Source organism: Schistocerca serialis, chromosome 3 (assembly GCF_023864345.2).
Source record: "Schistocerca serialis cubense isolate TAMUIC-IGC-003099 chromosome 3, iqSchSeri2.2, whole genome shotgun sequence".
Lineage (NCBI taxonomy): Eukaryota > Metazoa > Arthropoda > Insecta > Orthoptera > Acrididae > Schistocerca > Schistocerca serialis.
In genome coordinates, this window is record NC_064640.1 from 89,061,386 (window position 1) to 89,078,443 (window position 17,058).

The 17,058-nt window shown below is 42.6% G+C and overlaps 1 protein-coding gene across 1 annotated transcript in view; it reads right to left on the reverse strand.

Moving 5' to 3' along the window:
• Window positions 1–17,058, reverse strand: part of LOC126470696 (thrombospondin type-1 domain-containing protein 1-like) — a gene marked incomplete at both ends in the record, with an annotated part of 365,133 nt that overhangs the window by 110,440 nt on the left and 237,635 nt on the right. The window contains one exon of the mRNA XM_050098697.1: window positions 8,978–9,323. Coding sequence (XP_049954654.1) covers window positions 8,978–9,323 — 346 coding nt within the window. The remainder of the gene's footprint in view (window positions 1–8,977; window positions 9,324–17,058) is intronic.

Consider the following 17,058-nt stretch of genomic DNA (forward strand, 5'->3'; position numbering starts at 1 on the left):
TGCTCAGGGATATTTTCTGAGTATTTTAGTACAAGGGACCCTCGATCTCCTGAGGCTCGTTACAGAGTAACTGAATTTCGTTTGATTTTTTGCCCACAGTTCTCTTTTGCATCTTCTGCCCAACAGTATTAATGCAGACGGATTGCGCTGTTTGCTTCTTTGGAAATAAAATTTTTTATTTTACTCCGTGCTGTGCCACCAGGAATCCACACTTAACTCTTCGCCCTCTAGCTTGCGTTTAGTACTGCCCCTCGTTTCTGGAGTTTGTTTCTCCGGCACTGTTAGTTACTAAATGTATTAGCTGGGAAGGCGAACTGGTAGCGGTCGCCGCCTTTGTCACATCCATTGTTCACTGGTGTCGCCATTTACATCACCTCAAGTGTCGCTGAGCACTGGCTACACAGTTGTGTGCCTTATGAGGAGCCGCTCGACTATTTTATCCCGTTGTCTTTAACTCCCGTTAGCGCCATCCGCCATAAATCATCTTTTTAACTCCCTACGCACAATAATTGTGCTAGCTGGACTTATGGCAGCACTTTCCAACTCCCGATTGATCCCTTCTGCTCATATCATTCAAATTTAGCAACCACTATCCGTAGTTCTCGACAGTCCCTGTCCGTCTGTACATGAGGCCTGCCTGCGGTGGTTGTCCCTTCGTCTTCCCTCTTCACAGTCATATCACTAACAGTCAACTTGGCCAGCTTTAGAAGGGTTGAAATGTCCCTGTGGATTTGTTACTCAGGTGACAGCCAATGTCTAGTCCACGTCCGAAGGAATTCCGCATTACATAGGGATGTACGGATACATTCGCTCAGACAGTGTACTGTATGCTCCTGTTCTTGTCTGTTCTGTCTTGTGCACAGACGTGTAGCATGTGACAGCACTCCGCTAAGACCACCTCCCTCCCCCGGCGCCTCACGGGCGTAACCACGCCTTCAGGCAACCAGTTCCCTTTGCCAGGTAATATGTTAACAGTGATACATAGCAGTACAGATAGGTTTACTGATGAACAACTGGCTGACATCCACCTCGTGACTGGTTTCATTGAACTGTATTGTATTGTAAACTGAGAGGATAAATTGAACACACGGTGACCAAAGTGTACATGTATCCTCAGTGGTTTGTTGCGTTACTCTGTATTCCGTGTTGTACGTTTGGTAATTGTATATTGCACTTTCTTACACTGTTTTGATATTATTTGGACAGAAAAAAAGATATCTGGGACAGTATTTGGACGGATAATAAGCGGTAAAGAAAACACTTGCTGTGACCTTTTGAGAGCATAAAAAACCTTTTTAAGACCTGGAAACTGTTCGTTGGGTTCATTTCATGTTTTTCACAGATTAAACACATTATCCCAATAAAACAAAGAAAAATTTGCCTAAAGTGGGATTCGATCTGAATCCCGCCGTAGTGTAGTTGCTCAATAGTCTGTGGACAATACCACAGGACTAACTTTCTTTTGTCCTTTTAACTGTTTTAATTTTTTCTTCATTGAAAATGCAAACGTTTTCTTAGGAAAAATTATAACTTTTAGAAAGAAACTGAACTCTTTATACACTATGTGATCAAAAATATCCGGACACCCCCAAAAACACAGGTTTTTCATATTAGGTGCATTGAGCTGCCACCTAATGCCATGTACTCCATATAAGTAGTCATGAGACATCGCGAGAGAGCAGAATGGAGCGCTCCGCGCAACTCACGGACTTCGAGCGAGATCAGGTGATTGGGCGTCATTTGTGTAATACGTTTGTACGCGAGATTTCCACACTCCTAAACATCCCTAAGAGCACTGTTTCCGATGTAATAGTGAAGTGGAAACGTGAAGGGACACGTGCAGCACAAAAGCGTACAGGCCGACCGCGTCTGTTGACTCACGGAGACCGCCGACAGTTGAAGAGGGTCGTAATGTGTAATAGTCAGGCATCTATAGAGACCATCACACAGGAATTCCCAACTGCATCAGGATCCACTGCAAGCACTATGACTGTAAGGCGGGAGATGAGAAAACTGGAATTTCGTGGTCGAGCAGCTGCTCATAAGCCACACATCACGCCGGTAAATGCCAAATGACGCCTCGCTAGGTGTAATGAGCGTAAACATTGGACGATTGAACAGTGGAGGAACGTTGTCCGGTGTGACGAATCACGGTACACAATGTGGCGATCCGATGGCAGAGTATCGGTATGGCGAATGCCCGGTGAACGTCATCTGCCAGCGTGTGCAGTGCCAACAGTAAAATTCGGAGGCGGTGGTGTTATGGCGTGGTCGTGTTTTTCAAAAATGGTTCAAATGGCTGTGAGCACTATGAGACTTAACATCTGAGGTCATCAGTCCCCTAGAACTTAGAACTACTTAAACCAAACTAACCTAAGGACATCACACACATCCATACCCAAGGCAGGATTGGAACCTTCGACCGTAGCTGTCGCGCGGTTCCCGACTGAAGCGCCTAGAACCGCTCGGCCCCACCGACCGGCGTCTTTTCATGGAGGGGGCTTGCACCCCTTGTTGTTTTGCGTGGCAATATCGTAGCACAGGCCTACAATGATGTTTTAAGCAACTCCTTGCTTCCCACTGTTGAAGAGCAATTCAGAGATGGCTATTGCATCTTTCAATGCTGTCGAGCACCTGTTCATATTGCACGGCCTGTGGCGGAGTGTTTACACGACAATAATATGCCTGTAATGGACTGGCCTGCACAGAGTCCTGACCTGAATCCTATAGAACACGTCTGGGAAATTTTGGAACGCCTACTTCGTGCCAGGCCTCACCGACCGTCATCGATGCCTCTCCTCAGTGCAGCACTCTGTGAAGAATTGGTTGCTATTCCCCAAGAAACCTTCCAGATTGAACGGACGCCTGCGAGAGTGGAAGCTGTCATCAAAGCTAAGGGTGGGCCAACACCATATTGATTTCCAGCATTACCGATGGAGGGCGCCACGAACTTGTAAGTCGTTTGCAGCCAGGTGTCCGCACTCTTTTGATCACATAGTGTACACATATAAAAGAGCACTTCATCATAAAAATAAGGCTGTTCTCCGAAAAACATAAAGTATCCTTCGAAGGACTAAACTATTATTTGTTGAAAATACTGAAAACAGTTCTTTGATGAAAAATCTGAAAACGATTCTTTTGTAAAATCTACGAAGCCATCATGTTATAGGCAGTGATATTAAGATGTTTCTTACTGGTGTCCCATCCATGGCTCAACTTCACAACTTCGTGTATCTTTTACACGTTTCGATTCTTAGGAATAACATCGAGCATATTTTCCTGTGCGTCTTTAGAGCGCTCATGCTTCGTGGTGAGTGTCAAAAGGGTATACTCGCAAAATCACACTCACAGTTACAAGTGCTCTTTACTTTTATGCGCTGTACTTTACACTATGCAGTACGATTGACTTTTGTGTAACATGGCGGTTATTTCTCATTTCAGCTACCGGCAGCTTTTGTGCTGTGAAATATACATGTCTTCTCTGAGGGTTGTTGCATTAATCTGTGTTTTGTGTTGTTCGTTTTGGTGATTGCACAGTACTGGCTATTTCACTATTCTGAACATCCTTTCATAGAAAAAAAGATATTAAACGGGAAACGAGCCGAAATAACCATAATTGCGTTATTAGTCTGTGACGAGGCACTAGAGATGAAATTACTCGGAAAATGTGAAACTGAGTTTCTACTGGCATATAAATATTCAGAGAGCTTACGGGAATGCAGCCGGTTGACGCCTTCGACAACTGCCGAATTTCGACGGACAAACACCTCGTTATTTTTGAAGCAAAAATGCCTTGTCAAAGACATCACCCAGTTGCATTCCCATAAGTTGTTCGTACGCGGAAAATACTGCTCAACAACTTCCGAAAGTTCGGTTTCACGCTACACACCTCTGTTGTTAAAAATGATCCGATTATTGCCCGATTAACAAAATAGCCCACTCAGACCTCGTTTCTAAACCTTAAACCATATAAGAATTACTGCAGGGCTGCAAGGCGTTTACAGGCGCAGGATAAGAACCGGGCGTCTTACGTCACACGGTTGCTACGTTTACAGGAGACACTAATTCCGGAAAATGAAAAATGAATTTTGGAAACCGTTTTTCCCGTTCGTGTTTACATGGTAAGTATTGAAGCAGTTTTGTTAGACCAGTCCAAATCGATTATCCGATCCTCAGCTGTTGTACAGAGATAGTCCCTGGAAATCAGCTGTTCCGGTTTCTGATTTAGACAGCACAATGACTATTTCCCTTCACTTAAATACCAGAGGCAAACAACCTCATTCTGTCTGACATTTCTGCTTCTCCTTCACAGCACAGATGGTCACTCCATCTAGAGTGGGCGAACATTTTTAAAAACAAGACGTAAGCTAATAAATCAAGCATTTTTCAAACACTGTTTTCGGTTTAACCCTTTAACTGCTACCGATGTATATAGATTGATCAGCCAGAACATGATGAACACCTCCTAATAACTGATATGTCCAGCTTTGACATGGATAACAGCGACAACACATCGTGACATGGACCTTGGCAGGTCGCTGGAGGGAAATGGCACCACTCAGAGAACACAAGTCACGTAACTCCCAAAAATTCCGTGTTATGTAATTACAAGTTAACAACTTTCGGTTACTTACCTGTAATTGTACTGTGAAACTTAGTTTCTTTCCACGTCTCATGGTTCTAGGTCAACGCAAAATGCTCAACTGGGATTGACGGCGCGTCTCTTTGTTTCAAAACGTGTGACATAAATGGCCGTAAATTTTGATTTCCTTGCCTTAGAAGTATAAAACTTTTCCACCGCCAAGGGACCATCCATTTTAGTATGTGACCAAAATTTGAACTTTATACATCAAACTGTCCCAGAGAAAAACGGAGGGAGGGGGGGGGGAGGTTGGTGAGTTGGGCGGGGGGGGGGAGGCATCACATCAATTGAAACTCGCCACTGTGGTCCTCGAACCACTGCATCACACTCCTGTCCTTGTGGCATGGTGCATTATCTTGTTGAAAAATGCCACTGCCGCCGAGAAACAGGATCATCATGAAGGGGTGTACGTGGTCTGCAAACACCGTATAATGCTGCTTGGCCGCCACGGTGCCTTACACGAGCTCCACTGGAACCATGGATGTCGACGTGAATGGCCCCAGACCATAATGGAGTCGCCGCCAGCTTCTTTGCCCATTTCAGTCGTAGTTGCTGATGTCATGGTGTTAACATTGGCACATGACTGGGTCGTCGGCTGCGGAGACCCATCGATAGGCGTGTTCAATGCAATATGTGTTCACACACACTTGTATTCCGCCCAGCATTTAAGTCTGATTTTAGTTCCGTCACAGTTCGCCGCCTGTCCTGTTTTACCACTCTGCCCAGCCTACTATGTCTTACATCTGTAACGAGGGGTGGCCGCCCAACCCTACTACGTCTGGACGTGGTTTCACCTAGGTGTGGCCACGTGTTAAAGACACTCACCACAGCACTCCTCGAACACCCAACAAGTAGTGCAGTTTCCGAAATACCGAGCCTCCGGGCCGTCAAAATCTGCCCTCAGTCAAACTCAGACAGATCGCGCGCCTTCCCCATTCTACAAACGAACAGCGCGTTCACTGATACTGCATGCACAATGCGTGTGTCTGACTAGCAGTAGTTCCTCGCCAGGAGATGCTGCTATCGCCTGGACGGGTTTATATCGATAGTAGATCGGTGACCATATTTTTCTGGCTGAGCAGTGTATACGTAGACAGTCGTCGTGCCTCGAGTGGTAATGGCATATATATGAGACAGGAGCTGAGCGAGCCAGCAGAGCTTACGTCGGATATACAGGGTGAACATTAATAAAACCGTCAAACGGCAGGGACGGATTCCTGGCTGGAAATGAAGGAAAAAAGGTTCTAGGAACATGTGTTCGGAAATACATCGTTGCCACTGTAGATGGCGCTGACGAATGGAAGTTCCTCTGACCACGTGTCGTGTGGTCTTTGTGTGCTGCAGGCTGTGTGATTGACGCAACGTCCTGTAAGAATCAAAATGGCCCGGCATTCATGTCGAGAACAAGCCGATATGGTGTTTGTGTACGGTCAAGGAGATGGAAATGGTCGAGAGACAACACGGCTATACCAAAACAAGTAATCTCACAGACACCAACTGCATCTCACAACATTTCAACTTCTGTTGGATGTTTGTGTTACCGTGGGTCCTTTCAGACAGACAAACCTGCAGGAAGGTGGCAGGCTGTGGTACACCAGATTTGGAGGACCCTGTTGTACAGGATATTGAGAAGAACCCTATTACAAGCTCCAGGCATGTGCCCCGCTAACATCGTGCAAACCAAAAGTACAATTATTCGTATCCTGCACGACAACCTCTACTATGCCAATCAACTGCAACGAGTGCAAGGATTGTCAGTAGCGGATTTTTTGATGATTTTTGCACCAGACCATCAAAATTATGAGATTTCTGTCATCAGTCCTCCTTACCGACGATGCAAGCTTTACCAGAAGTGGCATCATCACACTGCATAATCGTCTTCTGTGGGCTGCAGACACGGCACGTGGTCAGAGGAACTTTCATTCGTCAGCGCCATCTACCGTGATAACGATGCATTTCCAGACACATGCTTATATGATCTTTTTCCCTCCATTTCCAGTCAGGAATCCGTCCCTGCAGTTTGTCGGTTTTATTAATGTTCAGCCTGTATACATTTCGAGGTTTTCTTATTAAATGTGCGCTTTAAAACACTCGCTATATGTGAAGATTTGGTTCACATGTCTACCTATCTTCCACCACTTGCATCAAAGAAGAACAAATGCAGTAGGTACAGTTCGCAGGAACGGGAAAGGAAAGCCAAAACTTGAAGTTAAGCTGTAAAGACGCGAGATGGAACATGACAACCGACGCTATGATAGCCTTGAAATGACAAGGCAAAAGAAAAGAGACTATGTTGGCTGCATGCGGTGCAGCTACAACGAAATCAGCTGTGAAAATGGATCAGATGGTTCAAATGGCTCTGAGCACGACGGGATTTAACATCTGAGGTATCAGTCCCCTAGAACTACTTAAACCTAACCAACCTAAGGGCATCACACACATCCATGCCCGAGGCATGATTCGAACCTGCGACCGTAGCGGTCGCGCGGCTCCAGACTGAAGCGCCTAGAACCGCTCGGCCACTGCGGCCGGCCGAAAGTGGATCACCAAACTAATACCGATAGATTCAAACCAAAATTTGTGTTGTAACGGAATGTATTCTCAAAATACTGAAACGGCACATAAACTATTTTTTGACTCTCTACACTCATACGCGTTAAATTCTCACGTTATTTACAAGGTTCATATCGGAAAGAATACTTCAGTCCCCGAATTTCACTTCAGCATCATTTTTGAGATTCTGGAGACATACTACCAAGAAAGGAAAGCATCAGGAGGTCGTCCAGCAGACGAGCAGAGTCCACTGTGACTTCACCGAGCGATGCGTCGCAGTGGTTAGCACACTGGACTCGCATTCGAGAGGACGACAGTTCAATTCCGCGTCCGGCCATCCTGATTTAGGTTTTCCGTGATTTCCCTAAATCGCTCCAGGCAAATGTTGGGATGGTTCCTTTGAAAGGGCACGGCCGACTTCCTTTCCCGTCCTTCCCTAATCCGATGAGACCGATGACCTCGCTGTTTGGTCTCTTCCCCCAAACAATCCAACCCTGCATTGTGACTTCGAGAAAGGCAGAAGAAACATGCACATGTAAGGAGATGCCTCATATGAAACAAGAAGAAAAAACGAACGGAATCACGTTACTACTGTAAACAGTGTGATGTGGGACTGTATGTTGTGCCTTGTTTCGAAATATAAAGGGTGTTTATAAATGAATATCGGGGGTTTAACGCTTTATAATATTTATTATATTAAGCTTACAGCTGTAAATGATATGTCAAATGAAAGAGCAACTCAAACAGTTTTACCAAGAACCTTATAAATTTTCAATGTGAGCCCCATTTGTCGCACGGTACACATCAAGTCTATAGACGAGTTATTCCAAAGCGTTGATAAGTGTGTCTTCAGTGATTATAGCAATAGCTGCTTCAATCCGATTTCTTAATTCACGGAGGTCCGCTGGTAGCAGAGGCACGTACACACTATACTTGATGAAGCCGCAAAGGAAAAAAATCGCATGACGTTGCGTCGGGTGAACGTGGAGGCCATGCAAAGCAAGCCCTGTCATTGGGCCCCTTGTGGCCTATCCAGCGCTTGGGTACAGTGAAGTTCAACCAATCTAGCGGATTGCAGCGGAAACATTGTGCGCTGCGCATGCGCACTGCTGCCAAACACAACTCTGTTTGAGTTGCTTTTTCATTTGACATATCATTTATAACTGTAAGTTTAATGCAATAAATATTATAAAGCGGTAAAACCCCGATATTCATTTACAAACACCCTGTATATGGCAAAAATACTTTCTGAAATGTGCTTCTTTTTAACTTCATCTAGTTTACGAACTTCAACAGAAAAGAATATTGGAAGTGCATTGTATTTTAAGAACTTATTGGTGAGAATAAATACATACGAACCTACGACGATACCGACGCAGCGCACCAAACACAGCGATGTGCAGAGCGTCCCTGCCGCACACGCGTATGCGCACTGTTACTGCACACTCAGCAGTGAAAGGGTTAAATGAGAGGTAAAATCGACTGCGGAAGATGAAGTCAGTCAACCTGAACGGATTTTCAGAATCGCTAATGAAGTTTGTACGAGACCGTCCAGAAGCTGTTTTGGGAAATTGTTTTCCGAACTCCAGTTTTGGGAGCCGCGTGTAAACGTAGTGTGGCAGCCTTCCGCCGCGTCAAGTGCTGACGTGACGCAACAGCGTCCACGCTCGGCCGCGGGGGAAGGTAGCGTTCTGACTGGCAGGGCTTTTGACTCTTCGGGCACAGCTAGCGCAGCGGCAACTGCTACTACTACTGCGAAAGCCGATGCGCTACTTCACCTACCAGACACGGGCATGGTGGGCACGCAGTCGACGCGCAGGTCGGAGACGGCGCCGGTGACGGCCTGGCTGACGTAGACGAAGCAGTACTCCACGTAGCGCTCAGAGAAGACGGAGCAGGGGAAGCGCAGCGCGTGCTGGCCGCGCGTCACGCGCGCCTCGGCCGCGTACACCAGCGTAGACGGCGGCGCCACAGACGCTACGTCCGCGCGCAGCCGCGCGAACACGCGGATGCGGTCCGCCGACGCGAGGATGCACTCCGGGTACTGGAACAGCACCGACACGCCGTCCTCGCACGGGAAGACGCTCCGCGCGTGCACGTTGAACACGAACTGGTCGCTCCACGCCGCCTGCACACAATGCGACATCTGCTTTGTGAGCTGAAATCATACTTCACTTAAACTAACACGTATCATATGAAGGGCTTATTACAATAGTGATACAAGTCCATTTTTGTTCAGTTTGACATACAGAGCCCTAAAGTTAAATGAGCGCTGAAAAATCTGCAGTTGAGATACCAGAAATATTCAAGCATATAGCTTCTTACTAGAGATGAACCTCTCATTCTGTTTGTTTCGCTCATTAATTTCAGAAGCATTATAGACAGAAAAGTGGAGGTAATGGGCTTGTACCACTATTGAAATAAGCCCTTCATATATTCTTTAGTGGGGTGGGGGAAAGGGAAGAGTTTGTGTAAGCAACCTATTCAAATGACGAACAGGCAACCCTCGTCTCATAACTAACTTGAAGTTCCCAGTCGGCTGCAGAAGATCATATCATTCTTGCAGCACAATTCAGCAAAAGGTCGAGTAGTATCGGACACGTATGCTTGTACAAAAATATAATATTGTCTGAGGATAGCATTGAAACATTCCTTACACTAAGCATTACTGTGCTACGCTAGTTAATATTATCCATAAAAAATTATAAAAATTATGTATGTATGTATGTTCCGTATCTCCTTCTAAATCACGGTACCGATTTCACCCATACTTGGTACATATCCACTACAGGTCATTAAAATTGCTCCACCAAGAAGAAATGCAGATCATAAACGAGTATTCATTGGACAAATATATTATACTAGAACTGACATGTGATTACATTTTCACGCAATTTGGGTGCATAGATCCTGAGAAATCAGTACCCAGAACAACCACCTCTGGCCGTAATAACGGCCTTGATACGCGTGGGCATTGAGTCAAACAGAGCTCGGATGGCGTGCACAGGTACTGCTGCCGATACAGCTTCAACACGGTACCACAGTTCATCAACAGTAGTGACTGGCGTATTGTGACGAGCCAGTTGCTCGGCCACCATTGACCAGACGTTTGCAATTGGTGAGAGACCTGGAGAATGTGCTGGCCAGGGTAGCAGTCGAACATTTCTGTATCCACAGGACCTGCAACATGCGGTCGTGCATTATCCTGCTGAAATGTGGGGTTTCGCCGGGGTAAAATGAAGGGTAGAGCCACGGGTCGTAACACATCTGAAATGTAACGTCCACTGTTCAAAGTGCCGTCAATGCGAACAAGAGGTGACCGAGACGTGTAACCAATGACACCCCATACCATCAAGCCGGGCGATACGCCAGTATGGCGATGACAAATACACGCTTCCAATGTGCGTTCACCGCGATGTCGCCAAACACGGGTGCGACCATCATGATGTTGTAAACAGAACCTGGATCCCTCCGAAAAAATGACGTTTTGCCATTCGTGCACCCAGGTTCGTCGTTGAGTACACCATCGCAGTCGCTCCTGCCTGTGATGCAGCGTCAAGGGTAACCGCAGCCATGGTCTCCGAGCTGATAGTCCATGCTGCTGCAAACGTCGTCTAACTGTTCGTGCAGATGGTTGTTGTCTTGCAAACGTCCCCATCTGTTGGCTCCGGGAGCGAGACGTGGCTTCACGATCCGTTACAGCCATGCGGATAAGATGCCTGTCATCTCGACTGCTAGTGATACGAGGCCGTTGGTATCCAGCACGGCGTTCCGTATTACTCTCCTGAACCCACCGATTCCATATTCTGCTAACAGTCATTGGATCTCGACCAACGTGAGCAGCAATGTCGCGATACGATAAACCGCAATCGCGATAGGCTACAATCCGACCTTTATCAAAGTCGGAAACGTGATGGTACGCATTTCTCCTCCTTACACGAGGCATCACAACAACGTTTCACCAGACAACGCAGGTCAACTGCTGTTTGTGTATGAGAAATCGGTTGGAAACTTTCCTGATGTCAGCACGTTGCAGGTGTCGCCACCGGTGCCAGCCTTGTGTGAATGCTCTGAAAAGCTAATCATTTGCACATCACAGCATCTTTTTTCTGTCCGCTAAATTTCGCGTCTGTAGCACGTCATCTTCGTGGTGTAGCAATTTTAATGGGCAGTAGTGCATCATTTACTATCTGTAAAGATCAGTGTGGGTGTAAGAACCATCCACCAATCAAAAGTGTAGGGGTGTGGATGAAAGAGCAGTGTATCACACGATGTGAGAATGCCCATACTTTCGCTATCCAGTATTTCAGAATGAGAGCACTTGCAACAGTCTTTACTCGTAATTTTAAACCTTTGTGATACTTTGTCGGTGACGATCCCAGTAAAAAGATGAAAGGGGAAAAGTTTGTCACTTACTAGATTTTCGCTGTTCATACAGTAAAACTGCCACATGATTATGATGTTTTAGTTTGTGACTTCTTTACTAATAACAGTATTCGTGACTAATATTTTTTGACAGTATCCACATACACCACTGAGGGTACCAATAAAATTACATCATTATACACTTAGCTCAGGAGATACGGCGTATAAACACTGAACTACAGCACGATATTACCACTTTGCTAGCAATTCTATTCGCAACGTATTTCTTGGATAATATCCTCATATATAGCTGAATGTACCCAGAAAAATATAGCAGTCTATGACACATAGTTCAGGACATATGATGTCAAACACTGAGCTTCGTGAAAAATTGCCACATCATGCATAACGATTTAATTTGTTGCTTCTTTGTTACTAACTCTATTTACAACACATTTCACAGACAGGGGCACATATATCGCTACATGTACCTACAAAAGTATACAAATGTACAGCATATAGTTCAGATTCAATTTAATGATGAGGTAGATAATTGTTTTTCTACTATAAATAGTACATTTGACTTCCAATCAGAAAGACATATAAATCAAGAAAATCCTAGTCCTATCTATGAGAGCTTTTATTAGATTTATTATCCCAATAATTGTTATAATCCTCACAACAACACTATCAAAAAAAATTAATCGATGACTGAGAAGGAAGATCACCATTTCAATGTGGATTTGAACCAAAAACATCCGCACGAATACCATTATCCATCCAATTCTTTCTAATCGCTGTAATTTTTCTAATCTTCGATGTAAAAATTGCGTTCATTCTACCAACTGCAATTATTTTAAAAGCATCAGACGTTATAATCTGAACAATATCAACAATATTCTTCCTCTCTAGTCCTATTAGGTGGACTATACCATGGATGAAATTAAGGGGCTCTACAATTAGCATAACAACTATAACATATATGGTACATTCAGAAAGAAATGATATAACTAATCAACCTTAAACAGAGTAAGAAGCGAAATATTGCAGTCAGTTTCGACCTGAAAGGTTGGTAAATAATTACCCTTATTCTTTATTAATTGAAGCCAAAAAGAGATGTATTACTGATAATAATATAATTGAACTATAAAGATCCAATTAAGGATATGTAAAAAAAATATGTAAGTTGCTAACTTTTTATATTAGCATTTAAACTCCATTAACATTTCCAACATTTATATAGTTTAAATAAATCATTTCATTTTCACTGTAAAAATAATATAAATTATATTTATAAATAAGTAAAAATAAAAATATTTCCTTAACATCTTCAGTATCACACTATAATTACAAGCTATTTAGGTATATGAAAAATCACTAAAGTAAATAACCAAAAAATAAAAGTTGAAAGGTACCACTTAAAATTTGTGTCGTAGCAACCTCCAATATCATTTATTAAATAAATAAATAATCTATACAAACCCAGACCACCTGATACCTCACCCCAACCACAACCAAAAGACTCTGATGAATAATGACCCAACTTTAAAGGTGTATATCTAACAAACGTATTTGAAAGGAAAGGTAAAAATCACATAGAACCAGCAAATCTAACAAAAGACAATATATTCAAAGAAAATAAATTGTGAGAAATATCAAACTTAGAAATAAGATAACCTAAAGAAGCACCTAAAACATCAACAGTAATCGTTAAAAATTTCAAATAACAAGGTAAAACAATCACATGAGGAATAGGAAAAATTAATCAAGACAGAAGACTACCACCAAAAACAGCAAGAAATAGTAAAGCAATTATACCAAATGAAATATAATAACCCTTATTGTCGAAAGAAAATCTTGAGTAAAAATTATTATACCAGATATTGAATAATAAAATAAACGAAAAGAATAAGAACAAGTTAAGCCTGTAAAAAAATAAAGATAAATTAAACAATTAATTCATCTTAAGCAAACCATCTCAAGAACAAAACCCTTTTTAATAAAACCCAGCCAAAAAAGGCATACCACACAAAGACAACCTAGAAACATTGAAACAGACAGAAGTTAAATGCATAAAATTAACAATGGAACCCATAAAACGAATATCCTGAGAATCGTTTAAATTATGAATGATTGAACCCGCACACATAAATAATTATGCCTTAAATAAAGCATGAGACAATCAATGAAATAAAGCAAGCTTTGGATAACCTATAACCAAAATTCTTATTATTAAACCAAGTTGTCTTAAAATAGAAAGAGCAATAATCTTCTTTAAATCAAACTCATAATTTGCCCCCACGCCAGCCATAAATATAGTAATACAACTAATTAAAACTAAAAACCAACCACAATTATAAATCTCTTATATTGGTCTAAAACGAATTAGGAAATAAACTTCCACAGTAACAAGAGGAGAAGAATGAACCAAGGCAGAAACAGCAGTAGAAGCAGCTATAGCGGCAGGAAGTCAAGAAGAAAAAGGAATCTGAGTTCTCTTAGTTATAGCAGCTAGAACAATTAATACAGCAATAAGCTTTATTTCAAAATAACTCGAAATAAAGTCATAATAATAAATATAATTCTAACCCCGAAAATTTAATATTCAAGCAATATGAATTAAAATAACGATATCGCCAAACCGATTAGATAAAGCAATTAATATACCAGCACTATAAGACATTACATTTTGATAATAAATAACGAAACAGTAAGAAATATTTTGGCCGTCACCAGCGGACCAAAACCCAGCCGATTATTCAAAGACCGCTATGCACAGCAAATGTATGAAAGTTTTGCTATATATTCCTAAGATCCCGATCTCGAACAGCCTCGGAAATTTTCTTGATATCTTTATCCGTTTCTCAGATACCAAGGTCCAAATTACCATAATTCTACACGTATGAGGCGAAATCTAAATAATAAATAACCGCAGCAAATGCTCAAATTTTAACGGTATATTCTCTAGCCATTTATCTAGAGCAGCCAGTTAGTTTTATTTATTTTTTAGCCCCATCTTACGTCGGACCAAGTTTTCACACATACAGTAACTTTTTCACATCGTAGCTACCTAAAAAATAATAATTTTAATTTGAAAAAAGTACTAATATTGTTTGAGTGTCTAAAGTGGCAATGTCAGTAAATAGTACTAACTAGGGAACTAAAAAATTAATGCTGGAAGTGCTTGTACCACTGCAGCTGCTGCCAGTAATGGAGACAATAATAATAATTATTATTATTATTATTATAGCGGCAAATATAAAAAGAATTTATAGGTATACAAAATAAACGTTTTCTGATATAGCGAGTTCTTGGGAAAGGAAATTTAAGGAGTGACTCAGCTAAGAATACTGGGAAATGAAGAAAATCTTGTTGGAAAGAAGGATGCAAAAGGGTAACGAGTGCGTTCAGGGACCATGGTAATCATAACAGATACTTTATAAACAGTCTTGTGAAGCTGGAGATGTTATTCAGTTCTCTAATATAATACGCGAGATTATTTCCTACTACTAATGAGGACTTCGAGCAAGTGGCTGAACGGTGGAATGAGACAGAAAGGATTTTGCTCTGGTGGGAACTGGTGCCTCTGCCACGTTGCTCAGACAAGAGCGTTAAGGTCGAGAAGAGATATGACGGACTGTGTTTGTTGATAAGACAGTAGAGAAAACAGAGGGTGTGGAAATCTCTGCGCTTGTCTGCACTCAGCCAGGATAGCTGTGCATTTGATGGTGAAATACGATCAAAGAGTCGAACGTCACAGATATAACGAACACAGGCATTCATAGCAAGTTCCAGGAGCCGTGAGCTCTCCTGAGAAATACCTTGCAGGTTAAAATCGCTACAATCAATGAATGGAAGTACAAATGCTTTTAAAAGTTTCTTTCGCAGGTGAAGAGGGAAGAATTTTTTTATATTTTTGTTGGACGTGGAGAGGTGCTTATGCCTTCTTGCACATTACAGTTATGTCCTCAGCACAATTTAGATTTTCATCTATTATTTCTCCTAGACTCTTCGCTGAAGTAGAGAAGTTGAGATTTGTCCCATTTAGGGTTAAACGTAGTAGGGATCCCCGATATTTCAGGGTAATGAGCCTAGAATGACCAACTAATATCGCTTGGGTTTTGAATGAGTTAAGCTTTAATCCTATATGCTGCGCCCATTTTGATAGTGCACACAGGTCGGAATTTAGATTCTCGATAGCTGTCTCCTGGTTTATTGGTTTTGCACTTATATACAACTGGAGACCATCAGCGTACATTTGGTATTTTCAGTAGGGCAAAGCTGTTGACATATCATTTACGTACACTGAGAAGAATATAAGACCTAATACCAGACGATAGGGGACGCGTGATACTACCTGCCTCCATTGTGACTTAATGGTGCAGGACATACGCATTGCTGCCATCACGTCAAGTATGAGCGGAACAGTTGCACTGCAGATCAGAAATATTGTGCGCAGATGACAGTTTGATTTGGCGACAAGAATTTTTAGCTGCTAATGCGCCCTTAAAGTCTACATAGTCACACTGCACTGCCGTTGGCGAGTTATTTAGGCTGCTAAGTTTGGCAAGCGAGATGTCTAAGTCGACAGTGTCAAAGACCCTGTTGAAGCAGAAGTTAGTTGCGTCTGGTAGATTGGTGGAAACTTCATGTTATCTGTTACCTTTATTAAAGTAGATGTTGTGCTGCGATGTAAACGGAAACCTGTTTGGTAGTCGCCTAATAAGTTGTTTGTAGTTACGCAGTTTGTTAGCTGGTCTTGGACTATTATATTCTGAGGCATTGGACAGTGCAGGAAGAACGAAAGTAGGCCGGTAATCAGACGGTGCTGTGGCAACATTCTTTTTAGGTAGTGGCTTAACGAGTCCCTGCTTCCAGGCCTCAGCGAAAACATTTGTCGTTAAAGAGTAGTTGAAGATATCTGTTATAGTGTGCAGTAGTGGTTCAGTAATACTCTTCACCATTTGGACTGTGATGCCATCGTGTCCATTGACGGTATTCCAGCAACATGCCTTATAAGAATTTTTTGTAGTTATAGTCGGTGACCCCCCCCCCTAATATAATCAATGAGTCTGTTTCGGTTGTAGTTCAGTTCTGGTTGTAGGTAATGTGAAGTATCGGTTTAGTTCTTCGGTTGGGACAATGGGATCATCAGCAGCTTTTAGTTTGCCTATACCAAGACCACGCAGGTTTATCCACAGAACAGCTGACCTATTTCTGTTGTATGTTAATGTAGGGTTATGCGTGAGCTTTGCATTTCTCAATTTCACTGAATCTGTTGCTCTTCTGCTTGAAATCAATTTGATTTTCAAGCGTGGGGCATAATTTTGTGTGCCAGATGCGCAGCGTCTCTGATGTGTATGAGCTGTTTCAGTTCTTCAGCTAGGCCAGGTGAAGGTTTCCTCCTTACTTTTACGGTATTTATGGGATCACTAACGATTCTACTTTTACAGTAAACCGAAAAGCACCAACAGAAGCCTCAAATGCAGTAAAGCAAA